General features: G+C 35.3%; 1 protein-coding gene across 2 annotated transcripts; it reads left to right on the top strand.

The window, feature by feature from the left end:
- Positions 1 to 585: 585 nt before the first annotated feature.
- On the top strand, positions 586 to 10370 carry LOC18430743 (ABC transporter C family member 8). 2 transcript variants are annotated; one of them, XM_088867299.1, is made up of 12 exons: positions 617 to 650; positions 1172 to 3114; positions 3458 to 3778; positions 3880 to 3966; positions 4061 to 4672; positions 4754 to 4918; positions 5443 to 5737; positions 6249 to 6463; positions 6848 to 7153; positions 7366 to 7429; positions 7532 to 7771; positions 10076 to 10370. In XM_088867299.1, the coding sequence occupies exons 1-12, from the start codon at positions 632 to 634 to the stop codon at positions 10180 to 10182; spliced, it is 4374 nt and encodes a 1457-aa protein (XP_088723425.1). In that variant the 5' UTR covers positions 617 to 631; the 3' UTR covers positions 10183 to 10370. The 2 variants fall into 2 exon arrangements, 1 of the variants encoding a protein (XP_088723425.1); XR_016055839.1 differs by lacking the exons at positions 6249 to 6463; positions 6848 to 7153; positions 7366 to 7429; positions 7532 to 7771; positions 10076 to 10370 and having other exon boundaries at positions 586 to 650; positions 4860 to 4918; positions 5443 to 5473.
- The last annotated feature ends 9684 nt before the right edge of the window (positions 10371 to 20054 follow it).

The following is a 20054-nucleotide window of genomic DNA, read 5'->3' as shown; positions in this document are numbered from 1 at the left end:
GATCCGTAGTAAATGGGAGCGAGATCCCTGAAGTAGAGGGAGCGAGCTCCGTTGTTAATAGGATCGAGAATCCTAAAAATTGAAGCGAGATTCTAAAAAAATTGAAACAGATTCCGAGTGAGATCCCGGCTCGAGAACACCGGAGCGAGATTCCCAAGCGGGAGCTCCCGATAAGTATGGTTCAAATGCATCTTGAGTTTGAAGTGAAGTGTGAAAGGAAAGTATATACATATTATCATGGAACGCGTACAAGAGTCTCTTCACATATAATAAGAAGGCAAAATTCTTAAAGACAAATTCGTTCTCATTTTCATGCACTTAATGGTGGCTTCCCACCACCTTCACTGCCCATGATGTAGGCACTGGCACTTTTCCTATATGTACAAATAGATGGAGGCAAAAGACACCTGTAAAAGTTTGATGGTAGAGTACAATATATATTACCGAATAGATACAATTCCATTGATGTCATGTTTCATGTTATTCAATCAGTTTTGGTCTCTTAACTTTAATTATACAACAAACAAACTCGTGATTTTATATGCATAAACGAAGCCGAAATTTTGCTGACACTGCCTACTTATACTATTTGCACTTCCACCACAAGACCATCTTCAGACTACCCAAGAAGATGATGGCCCTCTGGGGGGGTCTGCAAGCTTCTCTCTCTCTCTCACAGCATATTCACTCTTTCTATCTCTCTCAGCATATTCATTCACAACTTATATCTTCCTGTTATCCATGTCTTGGTTCTTGGTCTTCATGTTTCTTTTTGAAAGCTCTTCCTTGCATATCTCTCTCTCTCTCTCACACACACAGAGTGAACATGCATTTTATTCAGTTCTTATACATATATTATCCATGTCTTGGTTCTTGGTCTTTATATTTCTTTGTGAGAGCTTCTTGAATTTTTCACTGATGCACATAGTCGGTTTTTGGTTTTTCATTCCGGATTTCTTTTGCTCTTATTTTTATGTAATTTATCTTGGGTTCTCAAATCTTGCTATCTTCATGTGAATTTTGGGTGTTAAATTGTTTTCTACCCTTTTTACTGCCTCTCACTCTTTCTCGCTGTTTTTATTTCTATTACTTGTTATACTGATCATATCACTTTCTCTTTTGCTAGTTAGTTGATCAATTCTTTTAACTTGTTTTGTTCTTTTATTTGCAGAGGAACTCTCATGGATATGTGACTTGGAGTTAGACTCAGGCTCAACATGTATTGAGAGAGGTGTAATAGATGGTCTCAATATCTTCTTCGTCGTTCTTTTCATTCTTGTTTCTGCAGTTTCCGGATTTCGCAATTGCTTAATCCGTGCAGATAGAGCAAGATCTTGGCTTTTCATAGCTGTTCCAGTACTATGTGCTATAACAAGTGCTCTTCATTTTGGTGCCGGCTTTTGGCCTCTAATATGGAAGAAAAATGCATCAATGAATTTAAATTGGATTATCCATCTCGTTCGCGGATTGATTTGGATGGTCTTAGCAATCTCCCTATACATTCAGAGGCTCAAATGGGTAAGAATTTTGAGTCTGGTCTGGTGGGTCTCTTTCTCTCTCCTTGTATCAGCCATAAATGTTATCATTCTCGTGAGGGGCCATACACTTCGTATACTGGACTTGGTTTCATGGCCTGTGAGCTTATTGCTTCTCCTCTGTTCTCTGCAACTTTTCAGAATTTTGATCTCTCAAACGACATTATATGGCAGTCTATCTGAGTCCCTGTTGAACAAAAACATGGAAAGAGAAAGAACAAGAAACAGGATAGGCTTCTTTAGCCACCTTACCTTCTCTTGGATCAACCCTTTACTGCGCTTAGGCCACAGAAAACCCTTAACTCTTAGAGATATCCCACCTTTACCATCCGAGGAGGAGGTGCACCTTGCTTATGAGGCCTTTTCTCAAGCTTGGGAAGCTCACAGAAGAGAAAACCCAAGTTCCAAAAGCTCTGTTCTCAAAACCTTAATTGCATGTTATTTTAGAGAAATGATGGTGGTGGGAATCTATGCATTGGTTCGAACAATCTCAATTGCAGTTTCCCCCCTCTTACTCTATTCCTTTGTAGAATTTACAGGCCAAGAATACCATAAAAACAAGTACCAGGGTTTATTTTTAGTAGGATGCTTAGGTGTTTCAAAAGTTGCAGAGTCTCTATCTCAAAGGCATTGCTTTTTCGATTCTAGAAGAGTGGGTATGAAGATGAGGTCAGCTTTAATGGCTGCTGTCTATCAAAAACAACTTAAGGTCTCTAGTTTGGCTAGGAGGAGGCATTCTACGGGGGAAATTGTGAATTATATAGCGGTTGATGCCTATCGATTTGGGGAGTTTCCATGGTGGTTCCACACCACTTGGTGCTCCCTCCTCCAATTGATCCTTTCTATAGTGATTCTCTTTCTAACTGTAGGTTGGGGTGCTCTTCCTGGCCTAGTTCCAATCATAATTCTCTCTCTACTAAACATACCCATTGCTAAGATTCTCCAAAATTGTCAGACACAATTCATGGGAGCCCAAGATGAGAGGCTTCGGGCCACTTCTGAGATCTTAAACAACATGAAGATAATAAAGTTGCAGGCTTGGGAAGAGAAGTTCAGGAGTTTGATTCTCTCTTTAAGAGATCATGAATTCAAATGGTTGGCTTCTGCCCAAATTAAGAAGTCCTACGGAAGTGTACTCTACTGGATGTCTCCCATTTTTGTTTCTGCAGTGGTATTTGCAGGTTGTTTGGCAATGGGAACTGCCCCTCTTAATGCTACAACTATTTTCACAGTTTTAGTTACTCTAAGGGTCATGTCTGAACCAGTGAAAGTGTTACCTGAAGCTTTCTCTATCTTAATTCAGGTTAAGATATCTTTGGATCGTTTAGATCGATTCTTGTTAGATGACGAACTCAGGCCTGAGAATGTGAAGAGGTACCCTGTTCAGGAAACTGAGTATAACATTAGGATTCGTGGTGGAAATTTTAGTTGGGACCCTGATTCACATGATCATACATTGAGAGACGTTAACTTAGAGGTAATTAAGGGAAAGAAGGTTGCAGTTTGTGGACCTGTTGGTGCTGGAAAATCATCTCTTTTGTATGCAATGCTTGGTGAGACATCCAAAGTCTCTGGAACAGTGAGTCTCTCTCTTGTCTCTCTCTCTCTCTCTCTCTCTCTCTCTCACACACACACACACACACACACACACACACACACACACTTACACACTCTAAGCTGCTCATATTCCATTAATGTATAAAAAGGAAATTTGAAAACCCCATAGAAGCAGCAAGATCATTAACCATATTTGGCAAAGAAGAATAATGGCTCAAGAATTAAGCTCTAACTACACATGGAATCATGGTTCTCATGCACAAGCTCATGAAGGCATAAATTTACCAAGTAATGACTGTCTTTCTGGCGAACTACTCTGTAGTTGTGCCTATAATTACTGATCCCAAATTTGGGTTTCGTTGCAGGTTGAAGCCTATGGATCCATTGCTTATGTTGCCCAAACAGCTTGGGTACAAAGTGGGACTGTTCAAGATAATATTCTCTATGGAAAACCAATGAATAAAACCAGATATGATGAGGCCATAAGAGCATGTGCTTTGGATAAAGATCTTGAAAATTTTGATCATGGAGACCTTACTGAGATTGGAGAGAGAGGACTCAACTTGAGTGGGGGTCAGAGACAAAGGATTCAGCTTGCTAGAGCAGTCTATAATGATGCTGATATCTACCTCCTAGATGATCCTTTTAGTGCTGTTGATGCCCATACAGCTGCAATTCTTTTCAAAGTAAGCAGATTTCCATCATTTTGAAACTCTTTTCCTTCTTTAGAGCTTGCTAGGTTCAGTTTTTTTCATATGAATGATTAGATGCTTTAAAACCTACACAGGACTGTGTCAAAAAAGCTCTAGCAAAGAAAACTGTGGTTCTCGTGACTCATCAAGTCGAGTTTCTTGCAGAAGTTGATGAAATTTTGGTAAAAGAAGCCTTATTGAAACACTAAATTCACTCATATATCTCTACAAGAGTCATGACTGTCAATTATAACAAAATACTTTCGTTTGCTTAAGGTCTTAGAAGGTGGACAAATCACACAATCAGGGAGCTATGATGACATCTTAAGGGCCAGTATGGCTTTTGAAAAACTCGTGAATGCTCATCAAGAAGCAATGACAGCTTTAGACCTTTCAAGAGAAAGGAATTTGATTCAAGGACACAAAGAGAATGCAGACTCAACAAATGGGTTCTTGACTTCTAAATCGAACAGCGAAGGGGAGATCTCAGCCAAGGGGATCTCAAACATCCAGCTCACTGAAGATGAAGAGATGGAGTTTGGCAATATGGGTTGGAAGCCATACATAGATTATATAAGTGTTTCTAAGGGATGGTTTCTTTTCTCTTCCATTATTGTAGGTCAATGTATATTTGTACTCTTCCAAGTAGCATCAACATACTGGCTCTCAGTAGCTATTCTTATACCTCAGATTAGCAGTGGAGTTGTGGTTGGAGTATACGCCATATTGTCAATCTCTTGCACCTTCTTTGTTTACTTGAGACCTTGGATCACTGCCCATCTTGGGCTTAGAGCTTCAAAAGCCTTCTTTTATGGCTTCATGGATTCCGTGTTCAGAGCTCCAATGTCATTTTTTGATTCCACACCAGTTGGAAGAATTTTAACCCGGGTAAGGTGCATGAGCTTTGGTGTATTTCAGTGAATACTTTTCAGAATATTTATCGATTCATCGTATCCTTCTGATTTTCAGGCATCCTCTGATATGAGTTTGCTGGACTTTGACATACCATACTCAATTAGTTTCGCATTGTGTCCCTTGATCGAGCTGATATCAATTCTTATCATCATGTGTACAGTAACATGGCAAGTTCTATTTGCAGCCATTCCCGTCATCTTGATTACATACTATATCCAGGTACATCTCTTTTTTCTTGTTTCTTTCAGTAGAAAAGGAGGAGTTCTCTCTCTCTCTCTCACACACACACACACACATATACACACACACACACAAAAATTGTTCATTGGTAAATTTAAGGGCTCAACGGACACCCCACCCCACTCCCTGACCCACCCCCCCTCCCCTCTCCCCGAGGAAACAACCACCGCCACCTAAAAAACAGAGACCTTCAAAACGAAATGGGGAGCTTTGAAACAAAGCTCCTCTGTTCCTATTACTGATTGAAGCATGTGTTTCGAGCTTTTTGTTGAGCATGGTTAGTAGGTATGATTGGCTTTGTTGGGGAACTAACACTAAACCAACAACTGTTTTACCAAAAAGAGTAGAAGAAATGTTAGTTACTAAACATCAAAGCAAAAGAGAGTGTATCACTTATGATTGATCACACTGTCTTGTTCAATCTGCTGTCTGAACTTTCAGAGGTTAATACACAAAAATAGTGGCTTCTTCTACATTGACATTAACTTAATTTGTTTGTGCAGGGTTACTACCACTCGTCTGCAAGGGAATTAGTTAGGATTAATGGAACAACAAAGGCTCCTGTTATGAACTGTGCAGCTGAAACATCTCTTGGTGTGGTAACAATAAGAGCTTTTTCAGCGATGGAGAGGTTCATCTACCATAATCTAAGATTTATAGACACAGATGCAAGGCTATTCTTTTATACAAATACGGCGTTAGAGTGGGTGCTTTTGAGAGTTGAAGCACTCCAAAACATAACCTTATTCACTGCCACCATTTTCCTAGTTTTGGTTCCTCCTGGTACCATTACTCCTGGTATGCTTTCCATTAAATATGAAAATCACACAGAGCTGAGCCTCTGTAATTATGTTAATGCTGGTGTATGAGTCCTTTTTAGCATGGCTTGGTTTTAAGTATGTTCTTCCAACTCTGTCGTATTCTTTGTCTTGCTAAGAGAGTAGTTTTTAGTAGTAGTTAGTTTCATATTTTTACTATTCTTTTTTTTTTTTTTTAAACTTATTTCACTTCATCAGGAATCATTAGTAATTGGTTCCTCTGGCTTTTCACAGGATTTTCATTTCTCTCTCTCTCTCTCTCTCTCTCTCTCACATACACACACACACACACACACACACATAGAGTTCTTATGACAAATGTAGTATTGTTTAGTATAGCTAAGCTCTTGATTTTATTCATCGTACTCTATCCTATGCTGTATACTACTTAAAATTCTTAGTGTAGATATAACCCTTCATTTACTTTATATCTCATCATTTTCCTTTAATTTTGAAACCCATGAGCAATTCTGTACTCTTGTTTTTCACAGGATTTGCAGGACTATCGCTCTCTTATGCCCTGAGCCTGACCAGTTGCCAAGCTTTTCTAACTCGATGGCAATGCCAACTTGCCAATTACATCATCTCAGTAGAGCGCATAAAGCAATTCATGAATCTTCCCTTAGAACCACCAGCAATCATTGATGAAAACAGGCCCCCAGATACTTGGCCTGTCAATGGTCAGATTGATTTACAGGATCTGAAGGTGACAAAAAAATTTATTTCAAAAATATATCCTTAAATCATGCCTACCCTGAAGTTCTTGTAATATATGTATTACTTAATATATTAGCAATGGTTCCACTAAATCTCATCTGACTTATTCATGAACCTAATATTAGAGATAGTGTGTCTACTCATGTACAATATCTTCTATATTGCTATGTATGTGCCTATGTGTGCATGCATGTTTATGATTGTTTGTGTTCTGTGTAAATGTTCACATGCATATCCACATTTACGTATGTACGCATATGTATGCCTCCCTTTATATACATTTGTTAATTGGATCCAATGACCAATGGCATCATGAACATTGTAAGTCTGATGGAATCCCACTCCTTTGCTTGTTTGATTTATCTTTTCACAGATAACGTATAGACCGAATTCTCCTCTTGTTCTCAAAGGGATTACATGCACATTTGAGGCAGGCAAGAGAGTGGGAGTTGTTGGAAGAACTGGCAGCGGCAAGACAACCTTGATAAGTGCCTTGTTTCGTCTTGTTGATCCTTTTAGCGGAAAAATCCTCATAGATGGACTGGACATTTGCTCCATTGGTCTCAGGGACCTAAGAACTAAGCTCAGCATTATACCCCAAGAGCCAACTCTTTTCAAGGGTACGATAAGGAGTAACTTGGATCCTCTAGGCCTATACAGTGACCATGAGATATGGGAGGTAATAGTACCATCCTCCCCTGCTACTTCTTGCTAATGAGGACTCCCATTGAAAGAGATATTCAAATTCGAGCATCTATAGCAAGGAATTTCTTTTTTGACTTTGATCTTATCGACATATACATAAAGTTTTGTTAATTTCTAATAAAAAATTATAAGCCTTATTGATTGAAATGTTCCAGTAAACAACTTGTGCTATGTCATTGATCACAGGCCATAGAAAAATGCCAGTTGATGGCCACTATCGGCAGCCTCCCCAACCGGCTTGATTCATCCGGTAATATTGGATTTGTTTGTTGAATTATTCATTATTTCTAGATTAGTACTAGAATATCGGAAGTGGGTATCGATGTTCATGATATGGTTTTAATATTTACAGTAAGCGATGAGGGAGGGAATTGGAGTGCAGGGCAAAGGCAGCTCTTTTGCCTCGGCAGGGTCCTTCTAAGAAAGAATAGGATATTGGTTCTTGATGAGGCAACTGCATCCATTGACTCAGCAACTGATACTGTTCTCCAAAAGGTTATAAGAAAGGAATTCTCAAACTGTACAGTGATAACAGTCGCGCACAGGGTGCCCACTGTCACAGATAGCGATCGTGTAATGGTTCTTTCTTATGGTAGGCTCTCTCAAATCTTCTCATTCAACATACACACACACTCACACACATATCTATGAATATATGTGTACGTGCATGCATGAATGCATATGCATGTACGAATAAGGATCATCGTCCATGTATGAGTGTGTTCGTAGACTCAAATCCATAGATTTAAACTTTTTAACACCATCCACTAAAAACTGCACCTACCTCAAATGATAACACCATCCACTAAAAACTGCACCTACCTCAAATGATGACAAGTCACTATAAGCAATGCCTTACAAAAAAAAAAAAGATTACCATAAGCAATGTTATCATATTTGCTTCGCATGGCCAAATTTGATTCACCAGGGCCAAATCAGCCTAAGTCTTCAGCTTCAGCCTCTAAATTGAAGAGAAGCCTATTGCTCATTGATATTTTAATTAACAGCTATTATTTTCAAAAATATTGGGTCAAAAATTTTCATAAAAATGTAAACAATCAAAATTTCCGGATAAACAATCAACATTTCAGGAAAGATACTCTCTAAAATTTAAATTTTTTGAAAAATATACCTTATGTGTTAACTATTTTTTTAACATACCTAATTGTACATATGTTTTGAATATTTTATATTTTCAAAACCATGTGAGCAATCTCTCCCAATTTAAAGACAAAAGTGACATGGCAACATCAATTAAATGTCCATTCTTAGTATTAGCTCCATTTACCTCTTAAAAGTACACATTTTCTCCCAAATAAACTGGGAAATGTTTCAAAAAGCGCCTGTAAGGTGCATTATATAGCATCTTAATCTTTTAAGTTAACTCTAAAATCTCCATAATCAATCTTAAAATTCTATCCGAAGATACTGATCATGAGGCAAAGGGGCACTTTCAATTTGGCCCTCTTTCCAAAGTTAATTGGTTTTTAAGAAAACCTATTCATTTGCAGGGAAAATGTGAGTTTGATATTTTATTCTTCTGTAAATTATGAAGATTAATATGCTACCATGGGTTGCTATATATTGGGAAGAACCCTAGTTAGCGGAATTTTTGGACCCCAAATTTTGCGCATGTGACTTCAACCTAATGACCAATCTAGAAAAGAAAAAAACACTTCAATGCACAGTTTGGTACTTTATGAAGAAATCATGTACGCCCGTCCTAGGATTGCACATAGATCGTCCGTGTTTAGGTATTTAAAAAAGGGATTATATAAGATGCAATTATTTAACATTAGTACAAGGAAGTCACAATTATTTATGACCATCCGATGTGAAATCTGATGTCTTGGGTGTGTTACAAAGTTTCAATTTTTTTTTTTTGAACTTTGAGCTTGGTCAATGAATAAATGCCCACTCAATTTCAAATTCAATGATCAAAATTAATTGTAGTCATTTTGTACCAAAGATAAATAGGCTCATTGGATACTTGTTTAAAAGATATATATATATATATATTCCTTTTATGGAAAAATGATCAAAGAGCACACAAGATGCCCTCAATTTTTACCATGAATTATGCAGTAGGTAAAAATCATAATATACTTTGATCGAGTAAAACATGGGGAAGTTTCTCCCTATCATGAGTGCTATTTGATAAAGTTGCCTAAGAAAGATGTTTATAGAGTAAGTAAACACCCACAATTAGTGTGAAATTTTAGGGCATGATGCGAATTCACATGAAGATCCCAAATGTACATAGATGTCTTTTTTCTTTCCTAAGGTGATAACTAGGTTGAGTTGGTCATTTCCAAAATTAGGATCCCAAAGATGCAGGTAATGCCCGAGGGAGCAAATATACATTCTGCTCCTACATGACCATTAAAATCTCTCAAATTTAGAAAAAAAACAGTGTCAATGCATATTTCAAAATTAGTGAAAACTTGAAAATTTTTGTGATAGCCTTAAAATATATTTTCATCTCTAATTATAAAATTTAAAGCTTCAAAATAGTGAAAATCTTTAAAATTGACTGTCCAAAAGTGCATTAGAAGATGCACTACTTCGAAAACTTGAAATCCATTTTTTTCTCATGTCCATGCATTTGAGGCTGAGATGATCACATATTTGGACATCAAAACAACCTCATTTAGTGAAATTTTTGAGATGTACCCTAATTTGATTGTTTAAAGCTTCTCACTTATATAAACTTTTTCCTCGTATTAATCTTCTTTATACGGCGATCGTTTCATACTAAATATTTGCATTTCGCATCTGTTATAACGGTCTTGCACATCATACAATAACTATTTCCTTATATTACTCTTCTTTATATTGGTTAACAGCCCTTGCCCAATGTGGTATGTTATAACGGCTTTTTGAACGTTGGTAACAGGGAAACTTGTGGAATACGATAAACCATCAAGCCTCATGGAAACCAACTCTTCCTTTGCTAAGCTTGTGGCTGAATACTGGGCTAACTGCACCAAGAACGCCCTATAGAAGCAAGGGATTGTCAAGAGAGAGAGAATGAAGAGAGAGAGAGAGTCAACTTAAGATGGAAGAGAGGAAGTGGAGGCAATGTATTGCTATTAGCCCATTCTATGTATAATTTTGTTGTCAATCAAAATAATTCGATGTGGTGTTGTTGTTGATTTATATGGAAAGCTCGAAAATATAAGTTCAAAACTATAATTTTTACCAGTTGGCCACAAAAACCCCAGTTTTTACCAAATTGCTACTTTTAAATTGATTCAGATTGGGATTCGGTTGGTAGGCGATTCTAGTTTGAAAATATATGGAATTCTATTGATTATCTTAATCTTTTACTTTTTTGTAACCCTAATTTAAATGGAGAAACCAGGAAACCCTTTTATCTCAAATGCTATTGCCTGAATTTGATGAATATATTAGGCTAATTTGTATTTAGTTCCATTTAAGTTTTCGTAGTTCTCTTTAATCCACATTTCTGAATTTTGTTAATGTGCGAAACAAGTTTAAGCTTGCTCATTTATGAAGTTCACTACAATTTCAATCAAGTTTCGGTGAAAATGGGTGATAATTTGCTGAATTCAGAAGTCAAGATTGAACACAATACATCCATATTGCATAACTATATCCAGAGGAGTAAAGCGCAAGAGGAACTTGATTTTCAGGAGGTGATAAAAATAGTTAAGAGAATGCTAAGAAATGCAAGATCAGATGAAGATATAGGAGGTCAGAATGCTGAAGAAATTGAAAACGAAGAGCTTAATTCTCAAAGTAGATTAGATCTAGGAGATCAAAATGCTGAAGAAATTGAAAATGAGGAGCTTAATTCTCAATGTAGGGTAGACCATGATTAAACATGCAATTCAGGGAGAACTATTACAGCATAAATATCGGTCGCCTATAGGAGACGTTGTTCTCGTTAGAGATATATTTCTTTTCATGTGATTCTGGTATAGCTTATCTACTTTGACTGCTATTTCGCTCTTATTTAACTCCCTAATGTATTTTCTTTCAAGATAAATATTTCATAGAGTAACATTTGCGGTATGATGTATGCAAAAAGAAGACCATTTGCAAAAATACCATAGAGAAAGAGAGTAACAAAATAATTGGAATATAAATTTACAATCCCAACCATTTATATTTATGAAAATATCATGGATGAGCTATAACCGAAATACTTCTTTCAAAAAGCTGTCTTTAATGATTTATTGATGAATCATGCAATGGGTGACTACAACAGTCTCCTCTTACCAAGTTACCCGCTAGGGGAACTGAACTATTCTGGTTTTCCAGACAGGCTATCAAACAGGGAATTTTCCCTTTATTTTACATTAATTAAAGAACTGTGGACCGGTTGCATCAACTAATAGAATCGGACTCTACAATGAGAGAGAGTACAAGGCTGGGTACCTATTATACACTAATGCAAATATAGTTCATGGACTTTTTAACTTGAATTGCTTTTATAAGAAACTCTCCTTGCAAAAAATATTTATTCTTCAATTTAATAAGGAAATAAGCAATATATTTTAAAAAACTTGACGCAAATATCCTTGATAATTTGCCAAATAAAAAAACATCCTCAATTTTCATATTTTACATTCATACCTCTTTTTTTGGAACTTTTTTCTCCCTAAAATGCCTATAAGGTTTTGAACCGAACCGAGGTCTTTTACTTTTTTTTTTTTGGCTAAGAGATCGATTTGAAGTTCCAAACTAATATATTCGTAATTGGGGCACTTCAAGTTCGAACTCGGGCCTCCCCTCTTGTGGGGCATTTATTTTGTGAAGCGACATCCACGAAGTTTATAATTCGTCCCCTTCCATACATTACCATGGAAGGGGAGGGTTCATAAAAACAATGTCAAATTGACATCGTTTTTAGGCCCGTTGGAAGCTATGGGTTCCAAATTGCAGCTTCTACTCCCTCATAATAAAGGCCGGTGCTACAGTACGTGGAAGCCCCAGACGTGCCATTAGCAAAAGAGAAGTTAAGGACCAGCTTTAATATTCAAGTTTCGAGCAGACATGCACTTATGGTTTTGGACAATTGTTTCATGCGGTAGGGATCGCCTTTCTACAATTGCAGTCCTCAAGGTATAAAGCATCCATCTTCTAGATGGATGCAAATAGGTGGTTCATTTAAAAACAGTTGAAACTATTGGTCCAAATGTTTTTTTAATAGAAATATTATTTTTAATATTTAAAATTTATTTATTTTTCATATTCATGATCTCCATGTTAAAGATTACATGTCCTTAAAAATTACGTCAAAAAATTCATCTTTAAAATAGATTTTTAAGAGGTCACTCATTTCTACATGGACACATATAAACCGTGTCCCATGTTTTTTAGCCTAAAAAACTACTTATAATCAATTCTTGTAGAAGCACCTTGTAGACCTGGTCCACCAAATAAAATACCTCTTCAGATAATAATTTTATTCTTGATTTTGATATCGAGGGGAAAAGTTCCTAATTGGAGTATTTTGGGGAAAAAAAAGGAAAAATGGCATGGTCGTAAAATGTGAAACATTAAGAATATTTTATTAATTCCCCAAATTATAAGGAATATTGACATAAATATCGGTATATTTTTATCAAAACTAATTTACCAATTGTGGGTTCCTTTTATATCATTATTTATTAAAAGAGGAAATAACATGTGAAGCTTCACACAACTAGTTAGCTTATTTGAAATTAACTAGGTATTATCTTTTGTCTTATTCTACTCTCTCGTGGAAGCATTTGGAGATTCACTCCCCGCCAAAACCCTGTTTAGGAGCATTTTTGGTGTTCTAAAACTAAGGGTGTAATCAGTGTTGTTAAATTCGCTTTGTTCAAGCTTCGACTGGAGAGGTCGAAGTTTTCGGTTTTTCCCTCTACGCCATGTAACCTCTCTACCAAGCAACCAACTTCAGAAAGGACAAAAAAAAAGGTATTCTATATACTCTATAAGTGATTGAAAATTTGAAATAATAGAGATCATCCAATCTTTAAATGGTTAAATCTAAGTATTATGGAATTCAATATACAATTTATGGTGGTTCTATTGTAGATCGTGAAATTTTCACATTAAACAAATCCCATCAAGTCTTTTACACAAAGGGAGTAAATATATAGTTTACTCCAGCATGAGCTTGTTATATGTACTCCTATATTTTGTTTGATGACTGTAATATAACACATACTCCTATATTTTGTTTGATGACTGTAATATAACACAAAGGTAATAGAATGTAGAATGTTGCACAAATAGAAAAGTGCATATATTGTATGTAACAAGATAGGCAAGTACAATCTACATTATTGTATTATCATTATATATACAATAAAAGAATCATCATAAGAAATTGCCTCTTTATGAGCCACCAACATTTTTTTGTGATAATATTAGTGCTCTCTACATGATAATTATTCCTATTTCTCATGCACGGATAAAACATATTGAGTTAGACTATCATTTTATGAATAAAAAGGTTGTTCTTGGATTACTTATCACTCGTTTTATTTCATCTCGTAATCAAGTAGCTGATATCTTCACCAAGCATTTGCCACGAGATATTTTTTGAGATTTTTGCTTCAGACTCGGGCTTCAAATGCCTCCCCAGCCAAGTTTAAGGTTCAAATACCTCCCCAACCGAGTTTAAGGTTCAAATACCTCCCCAGCTGAGTTTGAGAGAGAATAATAGAATGTAGAATGTTGCATAAATAAGAAAGTGTATATTGCATGTAACAAGATAGGAAGGTGCATAGATAGGAAAGTGCCTACTACACCATTGTATTATCATTATATATACAATGAAAGAACCACCACAAATTTTGTGTGGGGCACAATTATTTCTCAAATAGTCCCTCTCTCCCTAAAATTTATTCAAAAGACACATGACCATTCATGAATAAATGCACAGTGAATAATAGACTAGTGGTCTCAAATAGTCAATGAGGAGACTACTCCCCCATTTTCAGTTGAAGTGGCATTAAAATTTACAGCTAGAATAGATGCTTCTTTTTGTTAAATTATGTTAAGTAATGCAACTTTTCTCACAAGAAAAAAAAAAAAAAAAACAAAAAAAACAAACAAACAAACAAACGTACTTCAATTTCAAATGATACATTCTATGGCCTGGCCCACTAGTTTTGAGTGGTGACCAGGGGATGCTTCAATTTCAAATGACACATTCTATGGGCGCGGCTCACTAGTTTTGAGTGGTGACCATGGGCTTTAAGCTTGGATGGTTATGAAAAAAAATGGAAAAAGTTTATATAATACAGGCAATGCCCGCATATAAACTTGAGCCAACTACTTTCCAATTTAGTTGAACGGAAGTGATTGAAAAGCTATTTTTCATCACCACCATCCAACTCTTAAAAGATGGCAGGTAACTCACAGTTACAATAGAGAATAGAGCGACAAAAGTCGCAACCACCTCCTCTCTTTCGCAATGAATCCCCCTCTTTTTCGCTCTCTAAAACATACATGCATTTAGGATGAATTCTATCCTTTGGATGTTTGTGCTGGCCCTAATATCATATAATGATTATATTTAGACATGCAAACAGCAAGAAAGGCAGCTCGCCGAAGGGCACTGCAGGCCAATATGGTTGCAAAGCACATGGCTTATTTTTACAGAATATGAGAGCTCCCAGCAGGGCACTACAGGCCAATAATGATTGCAGCTTATTTTTACGCAATATGAGTGTATGTAGCATTATCCCTTTGGAGTCATACTTACACCTACTTTGGAAGATATTTTCGATGTGAAATTTTGGGATCGGTCTAAAAATTCCTGGATGATTAATTTTTTATTAAGTTTAAATTTTGATTTTTTAAATACTTATATCAGATCATCCATAATTTTGATTATTGATATTCATATTATGACATTATTTAGATCAGAACATCTATAATTTGGATTATTACTAATCATATTAGGACATTATTCTTTTTAGATACATGTAGAATGTATTTAATTTTCTTTTTCTTATCAAAGTTGGTCGATAATATAGTTGGCAATGGGCCGTGAGGTCCGCCCTCAAAAAGTAGAGCTTAGGTTACAAACTGTGGCCCGAGGGCCAAACTATAGCTAGCGCTGGCACGGTTCTGTGCCTCCCGGGCCGGCCCTAACAGGGCTATTTGGGATTTATCTAAGAATTGAAAGATGGATATTTTCAAAAAATAAATCAAATTTTGACTCCTTAAAAATTTTGATCTTGCCATCCAAAAATTGAGTTCTAAAAAAAGACATTGTCATTTTTTTAGTTTTTTTTTGGGTTGTGTGAGTTTTTTTTTTTTTTTTTGGGCTGGTGGCTAGTTGAAAAATCCTCAAATTTTGGGATCCTATCAATAATAATAGCTTGCCTGTTACCCAAGGGAATAGTATTTCTCGTAATGCATATGCAAATATTTATAGAAGAAAGGTATATACCAATGACCACAGTGAATGAACCCTCTAGGCTTCCAACCCAGTGTTCGAAAAATCGAATTGGAACGGTTAACTTGATATGGGCTTGGAAGTGGTTCAACTGACCTAACAAGTAAACCAGTTGGTTCAACCTATCTAATTAGGAAAGTTCCAGACGGTCAAAAAAATGTTAAAAAAATCTATTATAGTATGAAAAGTATATTTAAAGAATGATTAAACAAAGCACACCCAAATAAAGTTCAAAATTAATGAAAAAAATGAATTTTAAATAATAGATTTGTACCTAAAGGTATTTTTGAAATTTTCTAAAAAAATATGGCAAAATGTGAAAACAAATATTATTGGCCAAAACAATTTTCAATTTTTACTATGCTGATGAAAAACATTAAAACTTCATTACAAACAAAATTTCTTATTTATTGATATATATATATATATATATATATATATATATATATATATATATATATATATATATATATATATATATATTAAAAAAACCCAACCGGTCACCAAAATCAACTGAAACCTGAATCGGCCAACCGGGCGGTTACCGATTAGAACGGGCGCTTTTCCCAACAATGGTCCTTCCATAGTTTGGACATCATGAACCTCATGACTGTCAAACTCTTTGTAGTTATAATCATAATGGGTATTCGGTTTATCAACAACTATGTAGAATACATTAAATTGGTCGACTACAAATTTGATGAGGTCATTAAATAAAAAAGTTTAAAAATAAATTGGTTACTCTTTGAAATTCTTACATTTAGGTTCCTCTACAAGTTTTTTTTCTTTTCAAAAATTTCGAATTTTTATGATTCCGTGTTTGTAACTGAACAAGTGAGGGCACCATCATAAGCATACCCTCTTTAAGTCACTTGTTTCATGCGACCTAAAAATTCCTTCTTGCTTAGGTTCCTTGTCCTAACCTTGAAAATATTTTTTTATTAGTTTGGAATTCGGAATAAGGAGGTTGGTAAATTGGCCCTACAAAAGTCTGGAGCTTATAGATTTAGAAAAAGTCCGTCGAGTTACTCCGGCTCAAACCTTTATCGATCTTGAATTATTTTAATTGGATGTCAACTCAATTTTTACTTTAGACTAAACTGACAAAAAAGTGAAAAATCATGTCTTTTAACTACCTCAGGCACAGGTCAATCGCACATGCCCCTTTCAGGCTCTTCCACCGGCTATCCGTGCCACCCATATTATTGAACCAAACCACGTGGACGGCTACTTTGAGCTTGGAGTCCTATGCGTACACGGCTCTAATTTCTCCCAGCTCAAAAAAATGAGCTTCAATTTTTTATCATAAATCAAATTTTGGAGGTTTTTTTAACCTGAATTTAATAAATTTTCATTTCTCTTTCATTTCTCACATGTTCATTCAAGTCTGTCCCAGAATGTTCATATTGCATTGATGTCTAAAAGCGCTAACAATGTTTTTCGAATCGGAACCAAAAATCTTGAATTTTGATTTTTGGTTATTTTCTACCTTATTTTGCTTGGCCTTTCTAAAATGTTATTTTGATATTTTGTTATTATGATTTTAATTTGTGCCTCCTGGCCTTTCTAAAATGTTATTTTGATATTTTGTTATTATGATTTTAATTTGTGCCTCCTGGCCTTTCTAAAATGTTATTTTGATATTTTGTTATTATGATTTTAATTTGTGCCTCCTATGGTATGAAATCAATGTTTTTTATTCCAAAAGATTTTATATTTTTCTTTCAGTTATTTTTATTTATTTATTATGGATGCAGTTTCTAGAAAGTCTGGGCTTTATAAAAAATCAGCAAAGCCTCATCACGGAACTTTGTCTAGAAAACAATTTCACCATAAAAAAAACTCTATGATGGCTATAAATCAATTTCCACTGTGGATTATGAAATTTATAGTTCAAAAAATAGAACAGATCTTGTGGATTTGTGAATACTTAAAAATGGATGGTCTAGATAATGTGTTATAATATACATTATTTTTAAGGTTTAAAATCACCCCCTATTTTTTTTCACTACAGTAATGGTTAAGATTGAGATGATTGATTTAAAGGTTTTTTGAAACCAAAACTGCAATTTTCCATAAGCTTTGAAGTGAGGGTTACTTATTTTTATTGAGCTCAAAAAAAAAAAAACGAGCCGGTCTTGAAAACTGGCCAAGGATGTGGTACGAGTAAACTGGTAAACAGGCCGGTTCAACTGGTCTAAACGGGCAAGTCCCAAAACAAATACAAATCAAATTCAAAAAGATAGGACAAGTATATATTTAAAGCATGATCAAACAAAGCACATCGAATTGAAGTTGAAAAAAAATGAAAAAAAAAAAAAAATCTAAAAAACCAATTATGCCTAAGGGTATTTTTGATTCTTTCTAAAAAAAAAAGAGGAAATTGTAAAAATTAGTATTCATGAAAGAAACACTTTCCAATCTTGACCAAAGTGATAAAAATAAAATAAAAAGCACATTAAAAACAAATCCCTTATTTTTTGAGATTTTATTTTTTTTTGAATTTCTAAAAATACTTGGCCAGACCTCCAAACCGGATCCATCAGTGCCAAGTTCCAATTTGACCGGCTGAGTATGCAAACACTGGTTGATTCGTTGGTGATTGCACTTATAATCATACTGTTGCCTCATCAAAAATATAATTAAACATTTTTTCCTTTGAAAACGTTAGGAAGCTTTCCTTTTTCTCTCTTTTTCGTTTTTGGAAGGAAAAAGTTTATATAAGGATGAAACTTTATAATGTAGAACTACGGATGCACCTCAAAAATCCATCGGTAAAAGTAGTTTTAATGTTGAAAAACCCTTTGATTGATCATCTCAACATCAAGATGTATTACCATGAACAATAAAAAGATTTTAAGTCTCAAAAATAGTGCATTTTACAACATAACTACACCGTCTATTTTCAAGATTTTCATATGTTTATAGATCTACTTGATTTTAACCATTTTTGAAATTTAAAATGTTATAATTAAATATAAAAATAGATTTTGAGATAATCCTAAGAACATTTTACATCAAATTTATACACTATGATAAAATTTGAAGGTGCACCTTACCTCTACAGCTACGGATGCATCCGTATGCCAACTGCACCCTTTTTGCACCCTCTTTATAAAGGGCTTAGCTTTTATGGTACATCTTTCTCCGGAAACGTGGAGTACACGCCATCTCTCTATATGAAAAGATGACTAAATACTAAGGATTAACTTTTTTTTATGTTAGGAATTCTATAGTCTAGGTTTGATTCATGCCACTGAACTACTTAAATGAAAAATTAACTAATTACCCTCAATAGCAAGGAAAAGTTTTTTATGTTCTCCTAAAACATAGAAGTTCTATCCTCCCCATACCATCCAGCCGTCAATTTTTTATCAAGAGAGCCACTCACCGTTTGATCTTAGATCTGACGTATCAAAGTATTTTATTTTTAGTTTTTTTAATACAGATTTTCTGAATATAAAATTTAGTATGTGCCATCTTCTCATTGGGGCGCATCTATAAAAAATATTAACAATAATTTTTCGATAACAAATATTGACCAAAATACCTCTTGTATCTTTCATGGGTATTTTGGTTATTTTATTTTATTGAAAATATTTTTTTATATATTTTGCATTAGTGCGAGTTTAATAGAGGAATGAACATCCAAAATTTGGTATCAAAATAGTTTATAGAAAAGTAAAATAAAATAAAATAGTGTAGAGGCATGATATTATGATCGGGGGAATCTTAGCCCTCCATTCAAAAAATAGACGGTTGGATAAGAGGAGGATAAAACTTCTATGTTGTAGGGGGAACATCTTAAAAGTTAACATCTTAAATTGTTTGTAATATTAAATTGGAAACCATTTAATTTTAAAAAGTATGAAAAGTATTATACCATTTATCTTTAGAATGGAAAGTATTAGTCATTTGATATAAAATCGGGCTGCTCCGGGTGGGAAGTGCCTACTTCTCCCTGTGGGGTCAACATTCCGAGGGCTCGAGAAGATGGACTGATGAAAATTAAAAGGGCCAACTAGTCTGATTCTTTGTCCCTACGATTTCTAAACTCAGGGTATTCGGCAGAATCCATTGATCTTTTAATGGCATGTGATTCTTATGTTCCAACTGGGATAGTGGGAGCACACTCCAATGGCAGATCCAACAACCAGGCTATTCGAGTCCTGTAGGCGCCGAAAGCTGCACCCGATACTGAGGCGTTTGAGATGCATGTACCTTGAACATCTTGGGCAGATGCTGCCATGACTGTCACTCATCAATAGGCAGCCTTCCTCTGTTTTAGTCCAGCTCCTCTTCGAAAAGCCTACCTCTTATGCCCACGGCGCCTTTTTGGCTTTGTTGACACACCCCTAATTGCCATGGGATTCACATTTGATGGCTCCGGTTGATTGTGAACTTTCTTGTATGGAAGTAAATAGTTTAAAAAGGGAAATCTCATGAA

Source organism: Amborella trichopoda, chromosome 5 (genome assembly GCF_054954075.1).
Source record: "Amborella trichopoda isolate Santa Cruz 75 chromosome 5, AtrichopodaSantaCruz75HAP2 v2.0, whole genome shotgun sequence".
Classification (NCBI taxonomy): domain Eukaryota; kingdom Viridiplantae; phylum Streptophyta; class Magnoliopsida; order Amborellales; family Amborellaceae; genus Amborella; species Amborella trichopoda.
Note: the sequence above shows the minus strand (reverse complement) of the source record. Positions and strands in the feature narration are given on the sequence as shown.

What these genes read in the sequence shown, in the direction of transcription:
- LOC18430743 (XM_088867299.1), top strand. An exon ending in CATCCAAAGTCTCTGGAACA is followed by an intron (nt 3,115 to 3,457) that starts GTGAGTCTCTCT and finishes GTTTCGTTGCAG; the next exon opens with GTTGAAGCCTATGGATCCAT. An exon ending in TGTAATGGTTCTTTCTTATG is followed by an intron (nt 7,772 to 10,075) that starts GTAGGCTCTCTC and finishes CGTTGGTAACAG; the next exon opens with GGAAACTTGTGGAATACGAT.